The 12,565-nt window shown below is 45.9% G+C and overlaps 2 protein-coding genes across 3 annotated transcripts in view; one reads left to right on the top strand and one right to left on the bottom strand.

The window, feature by feature from the left end:
• Positions 1-11,113, top strand: part of RAVER2 (ribonucleoprotein, PTB binding 2) — a 30,669-nt gene extending 19,556 nt beyond the window's left edge. Inside the window, exons 5-12 of one of the 2 annotated variants that reach the window (XM_057370375.1) lie at positions 595-721; positions 1,434-1,516; positions 2,768-2,872; positions 3,143-3,254; positions 4,410-4,660; positions 5,666-5,777; positions 6,098-6,243; positions 9,217-11,113. In XM_057370375.1, coding sequence (XP_057226358.1) covers positions 595-721; positions 1,434-1,516; positions 2,768-2,872; positions 3,143-3,254; positions 4,410-4,660; positions 5,666-5,777; positions 6,098-6,243; positions 9,217-9,339 — 1,059 coding nt within the window. In that variant the 3' untranslated portion in view covers positions 9,340-11,113. Of the gene's footprint in view, positions 1-594; positions 722-1,433; positions 1,517-2,767; positions 2,873-3,142; positions 3,255-4,403; positions 4,661-5,665; positions 5,778-6,097; positions 6,244-9,216 lie in introns of both variants that reach the window. The other variant, XM_057370373.1, reaches the window with a different exon arrangement.
• A 1,368-nt stretch (positions 11,114-12,481) lies between these two features.
• The window catches only part of JAK1 (Janus kinase 1), a 14,494-nt gene continuing 14,410 nt past the window's right edge, over positions 12,482-12,565 (bottom strand). Inside the window, exon 14 of the mRNA XM_057370425.1 lies at positions 12,482-12,487. Coding sequence (XP_057226408.1) covers positions 12,482-12,487 — 6 coding nt within the window. The remainder of the gene's footprint in view (positions 12,488-12,565) is intronic.

The following is a 12,565-nucleotide window of genomic DNA, read 5'->3' as shown; positions in this document are numbered from 1 at the left end:
TAGGATTTTGGTAAATTTGATCTCCTGCAAGAGAAATCATTCCAGCTCGAAACAAAAGTGACTGGGAATGAGTCACTGGATGAGCCAAAACTTGGTTTAAAACAGAGAGGCAAGAATTTGTCAGCTTTAAGATAAATTTCAAGGCAGGAGAAATAGGTTCATTTCATGCTCGAGGTAGAAGAAAGCTTTTTACACCCACATGTCTTATSAAATTATTTCCTGGAAAATTAGATGTGATCGGTGTTAGATGGAGCTGTTTCAAATGGAGAGGCAGAAGARTTCCCTCACTTCAGCCAGCTCTGAGCACATCTCTGTGAAAGAAATGAAAAGTGTTACAAGATGTGCTCATGGCAACAGTGCCCTTCTTCTTCTCCTGCAGTGATAACTCGGGGTTTCAGGGAAAAAAAGAAATGTGCTTCAAGTTTGGGTGGAATAGTTCGTTATTTGAGGGGGAAAAAGAGCAGGAAACAGTGAAGGAAATGTTCTTTTCTGTGTGGAATGAAATGTGTCCATTGGCATCACAAAAGTGGGAGGGATTGAAATGTATTCCTTGTTTGCTGCTGCTTCTAACACGTTTGTGTCTCTTAATTGGAGATGAGGAACAACAGGAAGGGTTTGCTGCCAGAGCCAAATCCAGTGCAGATCATGAARAGTTTGAATAATCCAGCAATGCTGCAGATGCTGCTGCAGCCCCAGCTGCGTGGCCAYGCTGTCAAACCTGGTAAGCTCTTCTAAAACAATTCAGAATTAAACCCTGTTTTAGTGCTGTGAGGCTTTGGCAAAGGAGAGAAATGGAAATAGAGTTTTAAAATCAGTGCAGGCACTGGTTCAGTGTKTTTGTGCAGAGAATTTCACATTTCCTGAAAGCAGAAGCAGGAGGTGCTTTGCTGCACTCGTGTGTTTGGGGACAATTCAGTGTTACCTGCAAACATCCTTTGATATTTCAGAGGATATTTCAGTCTGTGGGCTCTGAATTATTTCATATTAGAAATGAGTTTAGTAAGAAATGTCTCTTGCAAGAMTTTGATCCAAGTTTAAATCTGGTTCTAGATCTAAATTTTGCAGTCTGAGTCTTTCTCCTGTCATTCCCACTGTGAATCTTTCTTTATTCCTTTGGCTGCTGCAGAAAATTAGCCAGAAACATTTCTGTGTTCTCACCAGGATGGGAATAAACCCCAACCCCACACAATTCACATTTCAGAAGCAGCACCTCCAGGGGATCTTGGAGCTCTCCTGGTGATTTTATATCAGAGCTGGGACTATTGAAATAATTCATAACCTTCCCAACCTAAACAAATCCATCATTCCCTTATTCTCACCTTTGGGAATTTCCTAGGAAAATTTAAAAAATTAAAAATTACAGGGTAATTCCAAAGATTTTTACTTGCCTGATATATAAAATACAAATTTTTGTGTGTGTGTTTCTCAAACAGTTCTTGGAGCATCTGCAGGTTTACCTCACCTCCTCAATTCTGCTGTTGCCCCACCTTTTCTGCAGCTGAATAAAGTTCATCAGGTATGTGAGAAAAAAATCATCATCAGAAGGGGTTTGGGGGGATCTTCACATGAGAAATCCCAAAGTTTTCAGAAATTGCAGCTCAAATCAAGTGTTCTTGTTAAAGCTCTAAGGAATATGATCCTTTAAAAAGGATTCAGCAGAGGGGATCTGGAGGTTCTTCATCTTCCAACTCGAGCCTGGTTTTCAAATTCTGGCTTTTAATTTTTCTTAGATGTAAATTTTTCTAAGTTATAAATAATAACTTATAAGTTAAATAGTTAAAATTACAAAGTTATAATATCCTGTGCCAAAATAATGCATTTTCAGCTGTTTCAGTGTTGTTTTCCTGGGGCATCCAGCAGTTTGTTAAATCTTTTTAAGTCCAGAGCTTTTCCTTTGAAAATTCTGGCCAAAAACCAATTTTTCCACTCTTTTATTTCTGCGACTTTTGCAACTGGAGCATTTTGCTTTGTTGATTTGGCCAAGTTTAGAAGGAGCAGCCCCTGGCACTGGTGACAATAAACAGCCCTGGATAATTTCTGCTGGAAATGGCTGAGACAATTCAAATAGAAGCTGAACTAATCGAGATATGGCACATATTTGTTGGAAAAAASCACTTTTCTGAGTCCAGATCATATTTTAGGCATTGAGGCTTTTCCCTTAGGGAATTCAACCCTGCCACAAAGGGGCCTAGGCTCAAAAAAAAAGGTTTGAAACTATTTAGGGAGGTGTTTTGCAGTCTTCATCCTCTGGTTTTGGAGATCTTTCCTATGGAGCAGATTAAAAAAAAAGAAATAAATAAAGAAGGGTGTACTTGGCATGATCTGACACCATGCACTGTATATTTATTTTTATTTTTATACCTATAGAACCACCTATATTTTACCTGGCAGAGGAAGCTGCCAGCCAGTTCCAGGCCTGCACCATAAATCATGATGTCTRTTCAAGTTTATTTTAAACCTCAGTGCTGAATTTACCAGCAGCAGAGTCTGAAGGTGGTGTCCTGAGATTCTTAATGAAGTGGCTCAGTTCTGGCAGCCAGAATGTTTTGAATGAACAATGTTAATATTTTATGGATTTGCCAGTCTGCAGGCACTGGGATTTGTCAGCTTTTGAAAGGCTCTGGAGTAGGATTTCATGTAGATTGCTGTGGGGAAAACATATCTGGGTATTTCTTTGAAGCAGAATCAGCTCTGTGGGGGAAATTGTTATTTTTCTTTGCTCAAATAACAATTTAACTGAAAATCTTCAATTTGCATCCTTTGTCAGAGCTCGGTGCTGGGGAGCACCTCCAGCCTGCTGCTGCAGAGCCCTGCTCACCTTCCCCTGCCCCAGCAGCAGCTGCTGAAGATGGACAACATGCAGGCAAACACTGTAAGACCATCCCTGCAACTTTCACCCTCTTTGGACAGTTTGACAACTCCTAAAATAAATCATTTTTATCACCCCGTGATCTTTAAGGTCCTTCCAACCCAAGCCACGCCGTGGTTCTTTTATYAATTATCATATTCCATAATTATCATATCCCACGATAATTTTGTRCAGTTTGGTGGGGGTGAAAGGATGAAAAATGTAGAATTTATAAGAAATATCTATGGACAGATTATTTTAATCATTCACACAGTTWTCTCTTTTTCCTTTCAGAAGCCAGGTTTGCTGGGGGAGCCTCCAGCAATGCTGCTGCAGACTGTCCTGGGGATTGGGGTGATGCCAGCAGTGAATTCCAGCCTGGCTGCTCGAGGAGAAGCTCTCAAGAGTAAATCTCATTTTAATATTTCATCCCAAATCCATGAAAATGCCCCAGCTTTAATTCATTCCCCTCATTTTGTCCCTCTGTACCCAAAACAGGGTGTTAAATACTCTGCTCACTGCCTTTTTCAGTACAGCTGGACTATGTTTTTTTTAGGAGTGGAATTTTGTGGGGTTTTAACATCCAATCTGTGACAGATGCAAATTTCTGTGCCACTGATACTCTCAATTATTCCTCARAATGAGGAAGCATCAGTTGGATACTGGGATGTTCACCTGGGGAAGAGAAGGATCCAGGGAGAGCTCAGAGCCCCTTTTGGGGCCTAAAGGGGCTCCAGGAGAGCTGGAGAGGGACTGGGGACAAGGGATGGAGGGACAGGACACAGGGAATGGCTTTAAGGTGGAAGTGCAGATTTAGATGGGAGTTTGGGAAGGAATTTGGGGARTTTGGGGAGGGTGGGTGGCACAGGGTGCCCAGRRSMRSCCYKGRWYCCYKGSMRKKSCCMARGSCMRGSYKGRRSMACCYKGGRMMRKKRARGKKKYCCTKSCMWKGSMRSGGTGGCACTSRATGATCTCTAAGGTCCCTCCCAACYCAAACCATCCCAGAATTTTCTGACYTTKTTYYCTCYATGGATCYRTGTGTTCTGCAATCCCAGACATGCCCTGAGTCACAGCAGTGACCAGGAGCAGCAAGAACACCACAAAGAGGGGAAGAAGTGTCCTCTGAACATGCAGATTTTCATTTTGGAGAGCACTTTGCAGCTCTGCAGTTAAAGGAATTCCTCCTGCTGCCAGTTGAGGTGGGGTTTCCCCCTGTGTTCCCAGCCAGCATCCTCCAGGATGTCGTTCCCAGTTTTTCTGAAAGCGGCAGGAAGCACTGAGTGCATTATCACAGGGAATGTTTAGAGAAGGCAGAGTTTTATTGGATCAGCTTGAAATTGAGCTGTTTGCCTGTGGGGTAGCAGAAGAATAAAAAGGAATAAAAKAATAAAAAGGAATRAAAGARTAAAAAGGAATRAAAGAATAAAAAGCAGCRAAGCAGATCCGTAACCATTTCCCTCCTCCCGCGGTGAACCCCACAAGCAATCCCGCTCTGATAAATCCCCTCTAAGAGCAGAATTTGTCCATTTATGGCTCTAATCCCTCTCCATTGCAGCAGCAGCAGCAGCAGCAGCAGGGATGGGAATGCTGCCATTCTTCCCCAGCCAGCACATGCTGGGCCAGGCTCTTCCTGGGCCCAACGGAGCTGCAGACAAAGGCACCGCCGAGACATCGGGATCGGGATTGGGATCGGGATCAGCCCCGGGATCACAGCCCTTCCCACAGCCCCTGCCCARCCTGGCCACAGGAGCTCTGCGTGCTGCACGCTCCAAACCTCCCAGCCAGCTCAAAACCTCGGAGCCAGCCCTGGGGGTAAGTGGGACCAGCACTAATTCTTCTCTCTGAGGGTTTTCTCTTTATTTTCGCTGTGAAATCGCTGCATCGCAGGAGCATCTGTGGGACACCCTGAGGTCACTGCAGTGCTGACAGGAACAGAACAATGCTGCTCCTTGGTGGTCCAGCTGAATGAACAAAGGCATCTCCATGGGGCTGGAGGGCTTTTTAACTTGGGTTTGCCTCACAGTGTTGGATGATGAAATTTATCTGCAGGGTAAAAATTGACCTCGTGGTTGAATTTCATGAGAATCAGTTCTGGTGGTGTAGGAACCATTGGGYTTCAAGGTGGTTGTGTGTCTGTGCATTAAAGTTATCCACTTCTAATTATCAGTATTTTAAAATATTAKTAAAAATACTTCTGAAAAATATTACTTAAAATTTTGTTTAAATACATTATTATTAAAGGTGAGGTGTGGGGATGATGAGATGGGATCYAAGTTGAACCAGAATTGTCTCATTCCTTCAAAAGTTTTTGTCTGCCATTGACAAAACTTAACCTTTTTTATAATATACCTAAATACTTTGACATTTATGGGGAAATATGTTTAATTCAGGTCAGGCCATGATTTTCCTAACATTTGGCCTCTATTTCCTCGTGTCTCCAAGTGAGAGAAGTCAGTTTTGTCTTGGCTCCRTGCTTAATGTTCACTCCCTGCATCTGGAATCGCTCGGGTGATTATTATCCCTTCCCTCGCATATAAAAGGTTTCCTTTTGTTTGTTTGTTTTGTAATATCCTTTAGGAACTTGCAGTCTGAAGAGAAACATTCCTGCAAAACCATTTGGGAGAAAAAAGTGCAGGCGCTGTGTCCTGATTGTCCACAGGCTTGACTTCAAAAGTTTCATTTTATTTCAAAAGGTTTTTTACATAGCTTTTTCCAAGACCCTGCTGAGCCACTTAACCTTTCTGTTAAATTAAATTTTTCTGATTATCTTTCTGATCAATTTGATGTGGATTTAATGCAAACTGTCCTGTTTTTCAGACTCCCTTGAAAAAACAGACTTCTCTGCTCGGGGAACCCCCGAAAGAAATCCGGCTGAGCACCAACCCCTACTTGAATTTGGCAAGTGTTCTGCCTGGGATCTGCCTGCCAGGTAAGCAAACATTTCCTGGCTTTCATTGCAAATTCCCACAGCCAGAGTGTGGCAAATGTTTATTCTKTTGAGCTGGTAAATTAATTGATCACAAGGTCATTTATTTCCTCAAGGAAATCTTGGATTGTGAAGTGTTTTATCGGGGTGAATATTCAGAGGTAATGAACTCACAAACTTCTAGAAGTTTTTCAATTATTAGCAGCACTGATTRACTTGGGACACAGATGAGGCAAATTTCAGTTTTAATCCTGGGACAGAAACGAATTTTTGTGTTTTATACAAGCCAGGTGTTGATTTTAGTGTGTTTTTTGTGCTCCCAGCAGCAATTGCCAGCAAAGCCTCCAGCCCCCCGCAGCAGAGCAGCCTTCCCAGCGTGGTGGATGCTGCAGTGGCTCAGGGAACTGCATCACAACACTCCATGGARAATTATTTCAGCTACTCCCAGCAGCCTGGGGAGTTCCCACAGGTAGGAGTTGCACAGCTGCTGTTTTTAAAATCTCTGGGATTCTCCTGGTTTTCTCTGGGTGCCCAGCACCAGGAATCTCTCCTGGCCTTCCCTGCAGCCAAATCCCCTCTCCTCTTGGAGCAGAATCTCTCCACTGCCACTTTATCTCTTCCAGTGTTCAGAGCAGATTTAGCACAAAGAATGTTCCCTGCTGAAATCACAGCCCTTGAAAAATTGCTTTTTGAGAGCCTGAACTTGGGGCACTCACTAAAAAACAGCTTCTCCCAACCTCTGTCGTGGCTTTTCTCTGCCTCCAAAAGCAGGGAGCTTTGTCTTTGCCTTCTGGGGAGTTTGTGAGTGTTGGATCCCAGAGAAGGGAGCTCTGCCTCCCAGTTGTGCCCAGTTTGGGCAGTGTTTGCAGGCTGGTTTGGTGCACAGGATGTGTGCACCCATGGGTGAGCAGAGCGTGGGGTGCAGGGCCTGGAGAGTGTTGGGTGCTCAGGAAATCCCACAGGACACTGGGAAAGAACATTCCCATGTTTCCATTAAAACTGGGACTGTGGGTGGATCAATCTGAGATCTGCCTGCTCCTTGATGGGGACTCTGCTGGGCTGCTGGCAGGGACAGCTGGGTGCTCCCAAATTCTGGRAGTGAGGCGGCTCTGGAGCATGGAGAGGTTGGAATTGGGAGGGTGGGGGGCACAGGGTCATGGACAGAGCTCTGCCAGGGCCAGAATCAGAGCTCCTGAATCAGAGCTAAAGGGGCTCCAGGAGAGCTGGAGAGGGACTGGGACAAGGGATGGAGGGACAGGACACAGGGAATGGGGTCACACTGCCAGAGGGCAGGGATGGATGGGATATTGGGCAGGAATTCCTGGCTGGGGGAGGTGAGGCCCTGGCACAGATCCCTGGAAATGGATTCCACATCACAGGAATCCTTCCCTCACTGCAGGCCACTGGTGCCTCCTGCGTTTTTTAAGCATTTCCCATGATTTTAAACGTTTGATTGGTGCTTCAGCAGTGGTGTTAAAGGTGTTGTGGAGCTCCTGGGAGAGCTGTGGGCAGACACGGGAGGGGTTTTGCTGCTCTGCAGGAGCCTGCCCAGCCCTGGTACCACCCTTATGCCCAGGCCAGAGCGGAGGGCTCTGAAAATGAAGCCTCTGAGGTGAGAAGGAATGGAATTTCTGTGCTGGCTGCACTGGCTGCTGCTCCCCTCAGCTCCTGGGCACCCGCTCTGCGTGTGGCAGTGGCACAGGGGTGAGGGCACTGCATGGGCACTGCTGCAGGGCAGCCCTGGCTCACCCCAAAACCCCACATCCCAAATCACCTGAACGCTCTGGAATGTGTTCAATATTCCCACCAGGAATATTTAGAATTCCACCAGCAGTGCACTGTAATGGCCAGTAATTTCCCATTGCTGAATGTCCTTGAAGGGCTGTTTCTTGCCCAAGCTGAGGTTTCTGTGACCAAAGACACGTTTTTTAAGGAATTACACAAATTAACCCATCCCAAAATCCCACAGTTTGCTCCAGGAATTGCTGCACACCCGATCTGCTGTGAATTGCACCTGCTGTTACCCCCTGAGTGTGACTTGGGTATTTCCATCCCTGCTCAGAGCTCATCCAGGAAAAATGAATTATTAAACCTATTTTCTTCCCGCTGCACGGATCCTGTCCTGGATTCAGGAATCTCCAGGTGGATCCTTCCCAGATTTCAGCACCCACCTGCAGGTGGTGCCTGCCCTTGTGGGAGCCCAGGGAACCCAGCTGGGCCCGCAGCCTCCTCCAGGAAATCCCTTCCAGAAGGTGAGGAGAGGAAAAAAGGGAAAGGAAAAGGAAAGGAAAAAGGAAAGGAAAAAGGAAAGGAAAAAGGAAGGGAAAAAGGAAAGGAAAAAGGAGCTGTGGCTGCAGACACTCCTTCCTTGGCTGGTGCTGCCCCCGAGAGGAGTTTTCCCTGCATCCCTGCTCCACACAATTCCCAGGAATGGGAGAAGTGGTTGGGTCAGTGCCAGTCCCTGGGGATCTGCTCCCCTCAGTGCCCCAAGTCCCACAGGCAGGGCAGGGGTTTGAGAGTTTCTGAGAGACGGGAATGTGCAAGAATGCCTGCAAGGAGGAAAATAAAGTAGGAAGGAAAGAGGAGGAAGAGGAGGAAGAGGAGGATCGCAGTGGATTTAAATGGCATTTGCCATCCCACATCCCACTGCTCCTGTTCCCATGCATGGAGGGGCCTGACCCTTCCTCACAGCCCTAAATCCTGCGGGGTCAGCTCTGCCATCACACAGGGCATGAAATCCCCATTTTCCTGAGATGTAGAAGGCTGTGCATTCCTTCCAACCCCACAAATTCCTGAGTTGTCTCCTGGGTAGGAGCTGATCTGAAATGCCTTGGGCACGTCCTGCCCTTGGCACAGGAGCAGGGTCAGGACCCTTTAACCCCTTCAGCCCTCCAGGAACAATGAAATCCTCATCCTAAAAGCCGGAGCAGCTGCAGGACACCACCAGGGATTATCCCACTGGATTTTATCCAGGTGTTCCGGGCACCACACACGGTTCTTCATCAGTGGGTTTTTTTTTTAGGAAAAGAGCACAAACTGATTGTGGARCACCACACACGGATCTTTTATCAGTGGGTTTTTTTTTTTTTTTAAGGAATGGGCAGAAATGCGGACTCAGGAGCACTACACATGATTCTTTTTTCAGTGGGATTTTTTTAAAGAAAGGGCACAAACCCTTATTCTGCAGCACCACACACGGTTCTTTTATCAGTGGGGTTTTTTTTAGAGAAAAGGCACAAACCCTGATTCTGGAGCACCACACATGATTCTTCATCAGTGAGGTTTTTTTAAGGAAAAAGGCACAAACTGGAGCTGGACCTCAAAAGCTGAAAGAGTTGAGCCTTCGGCGTCACTTCCCAGCTCCCACTCTGGGAATTGCCAGCCTGGAGCGCTGTTTTTTGGGAATGGTGGATYGTGTGTCACTTGTGCTGTCCCCTCGCAGGTGGCCCCGAAGCGCAGCTCCTCGTACCTCGTGTCCTCCCCCGAGCCCGGCCCTGCAGAATTCCCAACTCCCGGCTCCGTGCGCTACACGGAATCCTCCCTCAAGAAGAAGCGCGTGTACTGACAGGGTCCCCCATTCCCAGGGGTGATGGATCCCCATTCCCATGGATTCCCATTCCCGTGAAGTGATGGATTCCCATGGCGTGATGGATTCCCATGGATTCCCATTCCCAGGGGTGATGGATTCCCATTCCCATGGATTCCTATTCCCGTGAAGTGATGGATTCCCGTGGGGTGATGGATTCCCATGGATTCCCATTCCCATGGATTCCTGTTCCTGTGAAGTGATGGATTCCCGTGGGGTGATGGATTCCCATGGATTCCCATTCCCATGGATCAATGGATTTCTGTGGATCAACGGATTTCCATGGATTCTCATTCCCATGGATGAATGGATTCCCGTGGGGTGATGGATTCCCGTGGATGAGTGGATTCCCATGCACCAGTGGATTCCCATGGATTAACGGATTCCCATGGATTCTCATTCCCGTGGATCAACGGATTCTCATGGATTCTCATTCCCATGGATTGATGGATTTCTGTGGATCAATGGATTTCCGTAGATTTCCACTCGCGTGGATCRATGGATGGATTCCCATGGCTCAATGGATTCCCATGGATTCCTATGGATTTGCATGGATTCCCATAGATCGATGGATTCCTATGGATTTCCATGGATCCCATGGATCGATGGATTCCCATTGGTTCCCATTTCCACGGATTCCCATCCCTGTGGATCAATGGATCCCCATGGATCCCCATGGATCAATGGATTCTCATGGATCAATGGATTCCCATGGGTTCCCATCCCCGTGGATCAATGGATTCTCATGGATCAGTGGATTCCAATGGATTCCCATTTCCATGGATTCCCATTCCCATGGATCCCCACAGATCCCCATCCCCGTGGATGGATCCATTCCCATTCCCTGCCCGGGGAGGGAAGGCAGGTGGGAATCCATCCCTCTGTATTTATTGCTGCCTTAACTTCAGCCAAGGAGTTCTTGGGTGTGGGGTGCGTGTCCAGGAGGATCCCTCCCTTCCCTGGGGACAGGAGGGGACAGCGCTGGCTTTGTCACCTTTGGGCTGAGGGACAGAGCCTGGGGGGCTGGGACAGCTCCAGCCCAAAGCAATAAAAACCCGGAGTGAGGAAAGCCCATCCTTTAGGCARGTTAGAAGAGGAAGTCTCCCTAAGAATGATTTTGTATTTTTTTAACTCAGAATGTCGGGGGTTTTTTCCCCAACCTTCCTTTTTTTCCAGGATTAAGAGTTCTGCATTTACAGCCTTTGGATTTTTAATATTCCTTCTTAATCCTGGGATGGAGCGATACCAAATGTATTCCCAGAGCCTCGTGCTGGGCTCAGTAAATGCCTGCTCCAAGGGAGATCTCATCTCTCCTGTGCTGCCTTGGAATATTCCCTGCGATCCTGGGACAGTGGAATAACTTTTTCTGGTTTTAGGCTGAGAATCCACAGCTTTTCCATGGATGAATTCATTCCCAGTGTGTGGCTGTGCCCGTGTGAGGCCCCATCCTCCTCCCACAGCCGTGGGACAGCTCTTCCTGGGCCACCCCACATCAGTTCCCAATTTCGAGTGTATTTTCCCTGTTTTTTTAAAGACTTYTTGTATTTTTAGCTCCTTACCAGCTCTGGCTCGAGTTGTTCTCTCTGCCATCAGTCCTTGTGATGATCTGCCCTCGTTCCAAGGCTTTGCCCCTTGGAATCCCACTGCAAATCCATTTGGGACTGAGTTCACCGAGGCCAGGAGTCACCTCCTTTCTCCCTTCTCCTTGCTAGAGAACCCTGAAGCCATTTTTCAATAMTGATTTTTTTTTTAAATTAAARKYYTWAAACTTTTGCCTTTCAAGCTTTGGGATGTGACCAGGATCCACATTTTCAAAGCTTAAAAAAATCCCAATCAAAATCCCTCATCCCTCAGCTGCTGGATCCACAAACAGGAGCTGGGAGYTTTGCTGGGATTCTGCCTGTATGTATGGATAAATTCACTTGTAATATTTTGTTTCAACTGTTTGTATATGCAACTTTCTCAACTTGTTACACTTTTCAATGAAAATAAAATTGTTGGTACTTATTTCACCTGGATTTCTGTGGGAGGAAAACGGCTCTGGACTCTTCAAACCAGGTAAGGTAGGAAAATTATTTTTAAACAATGTTCCTATGAAAATTCCATTTTAAAAACTCTGTTTAATTTCTGATGAAAAACGGAGGCACATGGAGAAAAAAAAATTCTTTATTAGACTGGTTTGTATAAAGAGTAACAAAGTGCTTACAGATTGAATTCAGCTTCCTAAGTGACATACAGAAACAATAACACTGTAAAAATAAATCTGACCTCCTCGGAGCTCATAATTACAATTTTTATATATATTTATATATATATTTATATATAGACCTCTTTCTATTATTGCCAAAACTTGAGGATCCCTTCAGAGCATTTCCCAGCTCCAGATGTGGGAGGAAAAACCACGGCTCGAGTTTGGGACCTGGGGAAGGTTCCAGTTCAACCTCTCAGGGCTGAGGCAAAATGTCCTTTAAAGGTTTGTGATGGAGGGTTCCCATTCCCTGGGATATCCCTCTTTTTTCCTTTGGATAATCCCCCCCAAATTCTGCTCAGGGATTGGGTTCTTCCCATCTCCATTATTTCCTTCCCTGCACATCMACCCCCTCCATCCCCTCTGGAAGCTCCAGGGGGTGGAATGTGGGACTGGAGTCAGGAAAAGCAAATTATTTAACCCAAAATTGGGGTTCTCTGAAATGCACAACTGTGCACACCCCTCCACCTTTCACAGGGTGGATTTTTGAACACTTTAAATCCTTGTAAGAGCTCAGGACTGGGGCCTGCTGGGGTGAAATGAGCTGATAATTTTGCCTTCCCTGTATTTTTATGCCAAAGTTTTGTTTGTTACTAGAWTTTAAGTGCATATAAAGGGTATTTTATCAGCCAGCTTTAAAATTCTGAACACAGAATTTTAAATTAAAAATTCCTCTTAAAATTCAGAATGCAGCTCTCTTCCATCTGCTGGCTGAGCTTTGAGCTGAGAAATGCAGAGGWTTTTCCCAGCTCACATTATCCACATCAGTGGCACAACCAGAACCAGAGCAGGATAAAACTGCCCTGCAATCACAGCAGCAAAGGGAGCTGGAGCTCGTTTTGCCCAAAATTTTAAATTCTTTTCATCCAACTCTTAAATCTGTTGGCAAAAGAATTCTTTTGTAACCACATCAGCCCAGCCAGAGCACAATTTACAGGAGTAAAAATACAAAAAAAA

Source organism: Malurus melanocephalus, unplaced genomic scaffold (genome assembly GCF_030028575.1).
Source record: "Malurus melanocephalus ecotype Western Australia unplaced genomic scaffold, MMel_1.1 scaffold_125, whole genome shotgun sequence".
Lineage (NCBI taxonomy): Eukaryota > Metazoa > Chordata > Aves > Passeriformes > Maluridae > Malurus > Malurus melanocephalus.
Note: the sequence above shows the minus strand (reverse complement) of the source record. Positions and strands in the feature narration are given on the sequence as shown.